The sequence below is a fragment of the Fukomys damarensis genome, unplaced genomic scaffold (genome assembly GCF_012274545.1).
Source record: "Fukomys damarensis isolate Sample0158 unplaced genomic scaffold, DMR_v1.0_HiC HiC_scaffold_37, whole genome shotgun sequence".
In the NCBI taxonomy this organism is placed as follows: Eukaryota; Metazoa; Chordata; class Mammalia; order Rodentia; family Bathyergidae; genus Fukomys; species Fukomys damarensis.
Genome location: NW_022900949.1, coordinates 5636323 through 5637981, shown reverse-complemented (window position 1 = coordinate 5637981; position 1659 = coordinate 5636323). Strand labels below are relative to the sequence as shown.

The 1659-nt window shown below is 42.5% G+C and overlaps 1 protein-coding gene and 1 long non-coding RNA gene across 2 annotated transcripts in view; one reads left to right on the top strand and one right to left on the bottom strand.

The window, feature by feature from the left end:
* Positions 1-1519, top strand: part of LOC104869451 — a 21388-nt gene extending 19869 nt beyond the window's left edge. The window contains exon 3 of the long non-coding RNA XR_782332.3: positions 1083-1519. This is a non-coding gene — a long non-coding RNA (uncharacterized LOC104869451). The remainder of the gene's footprint in view (positions 1-1082) is intronic.
* The window catches only part of LOC104869452 (zinc finger protein 778), a 14476-nt gene extending 12824 nt beyond the window's left edge, over positions 1-1652 (bottom strand). The window contains 1 exon segment of the mRNA XM_010634693.2: positions 1513-1652. Within this exon segment, the coding sequence (XP_010632995.2) occupies positions 1513-1645 (133 nt within the window). The 5' untranslated portion in view covers positions 1646-1652.
* Between the last annotated feature and the right edge of the window lie 7 nt (positions 1653-1659).

Below are 1659 nucleotides of genomic sequence, written 5' to 3'. Positions count from 1 at the left end.
AAAAAAAAAAAAAAAAAAAAAAAATGTGGAGGTGCTCAATTCATGAATTGTTTGGAAAAATAAACTGTAATTTTATGATGCCGCAGTTAACCTTTTAATGATTTACGTAATAATATGTACGGAGAATATTCATGAAGGAATAGTCGCTTTCCTGAACTGGGAAAATATACTCCCAACACCAGAATCTCCTGTGTCCAGTGATGGAGAAAGTGACTAAGACAGATGCCTGGATTTCATCTCCAGCACCAAGGAGAGGGAGAGAGGGGGAGATGGGAGAGAGAGAGAGAACAGAGACCACTCTGAACTAAAAGACACAAGGGCTGGGGATTTAGCTCAGTGATGTCGCCGCCTGCCTTGCAAGCACAAGGTCCTGAGTTTGATTCCCAGTACTGCAAAAAAAAGACACAAGCAACTGCAATATATAAGCTTTGAATGATTCTTAGATACAAAAATATACAAAGCATATAGAGGCATAATGTGTAGAATTCCAGTGTTTCACAGAGGAGATGTTAGATGACTTCAATATTTTAAATTTTCTCAAGTGAAATAATACTATGGTTTAGTTGGACATGTTTAGGTGTATTACCCGGTAACCAAAGGGGAAGTAAATGTATGCTCAACTTACACACACGTGATGGTTCATCATGAAATGTATTTTATTACCCGAAAAGTGACAAACTTGGACAATGCTTAAAATGAATAAATCAGTGCATGCCTGTATCTTAGCACTCTGGGAGGCTAAGGCAGGTGGATTGTAAATTTCAGCCCAACCTGGGGAATCTAGCAACCTAGTGAGATCCTGACTCAAAATTTAAACAAAAGCAGTGTCAGTGGGTCACTGCGAAGTGCTGCGTTCAATCCCTAGTACAAACAAACAACAAATATCTATAAAAGATCTACTTTACTTATCTAAGATGCTACTCTCTAAAAATGTTCATTGTATTGGGTGGGTTTTCCTTGGACCAGATGGTTCAATTTTAATTGAAACAAAGATGGGAAAAAAATACTCTTGATTCGAATGTTAATAACAAGTACCAATGATTCTGGTACTACTGTAGTAAAACTTCCGTCCTGTCTTCCAGGAGACCTGTTTTGAAGCTCTGAGGGATGTACAGGCCGAGGACCCCCCAGATGAAGAGAAGAGCTGAACATTCGGATAGAAAGACTTGCGGCTCCACCTTTTCACCTGGATTCAGAACTATGAATGCCCTAGAGGTCTAAGAATGAACGTTATCTTTCTACTGGAATGCTGTGTAGCAAAAGAAAAGGAAATCACCGCAGCGTGCACCTGTCATCCCAGTAATCTGGGAGGCTGAAGCAGGAGGATGGCAATCTGAAACTCAGGCTGGGCAGTTCTGTGAGACTCAGTCTCAAAAAAAAAGTTAAAAAAAAATATATATATATATAAAGCGGGGGGAGGGCTGGGGTGTAGCTCAGTGCCACAAAATCACAAGAACAATGATTAGAAGGGAAAGGGAAAGGAAGAAGCGGCTTTCTGACACCGCAGCTCACCTGAGCTCCGCGGAATCGGCAAATCGGCGAGGAGGCGAGCGACTGAGGCTGGAGACAACGTCAGTAAACGGCGGAAAGTCAGTTCCTCCTGGGACAGAAGCGGAGAGCTGCTCAGAGCACAGCGCCGAGGCATCCGGCCGCGCCCCG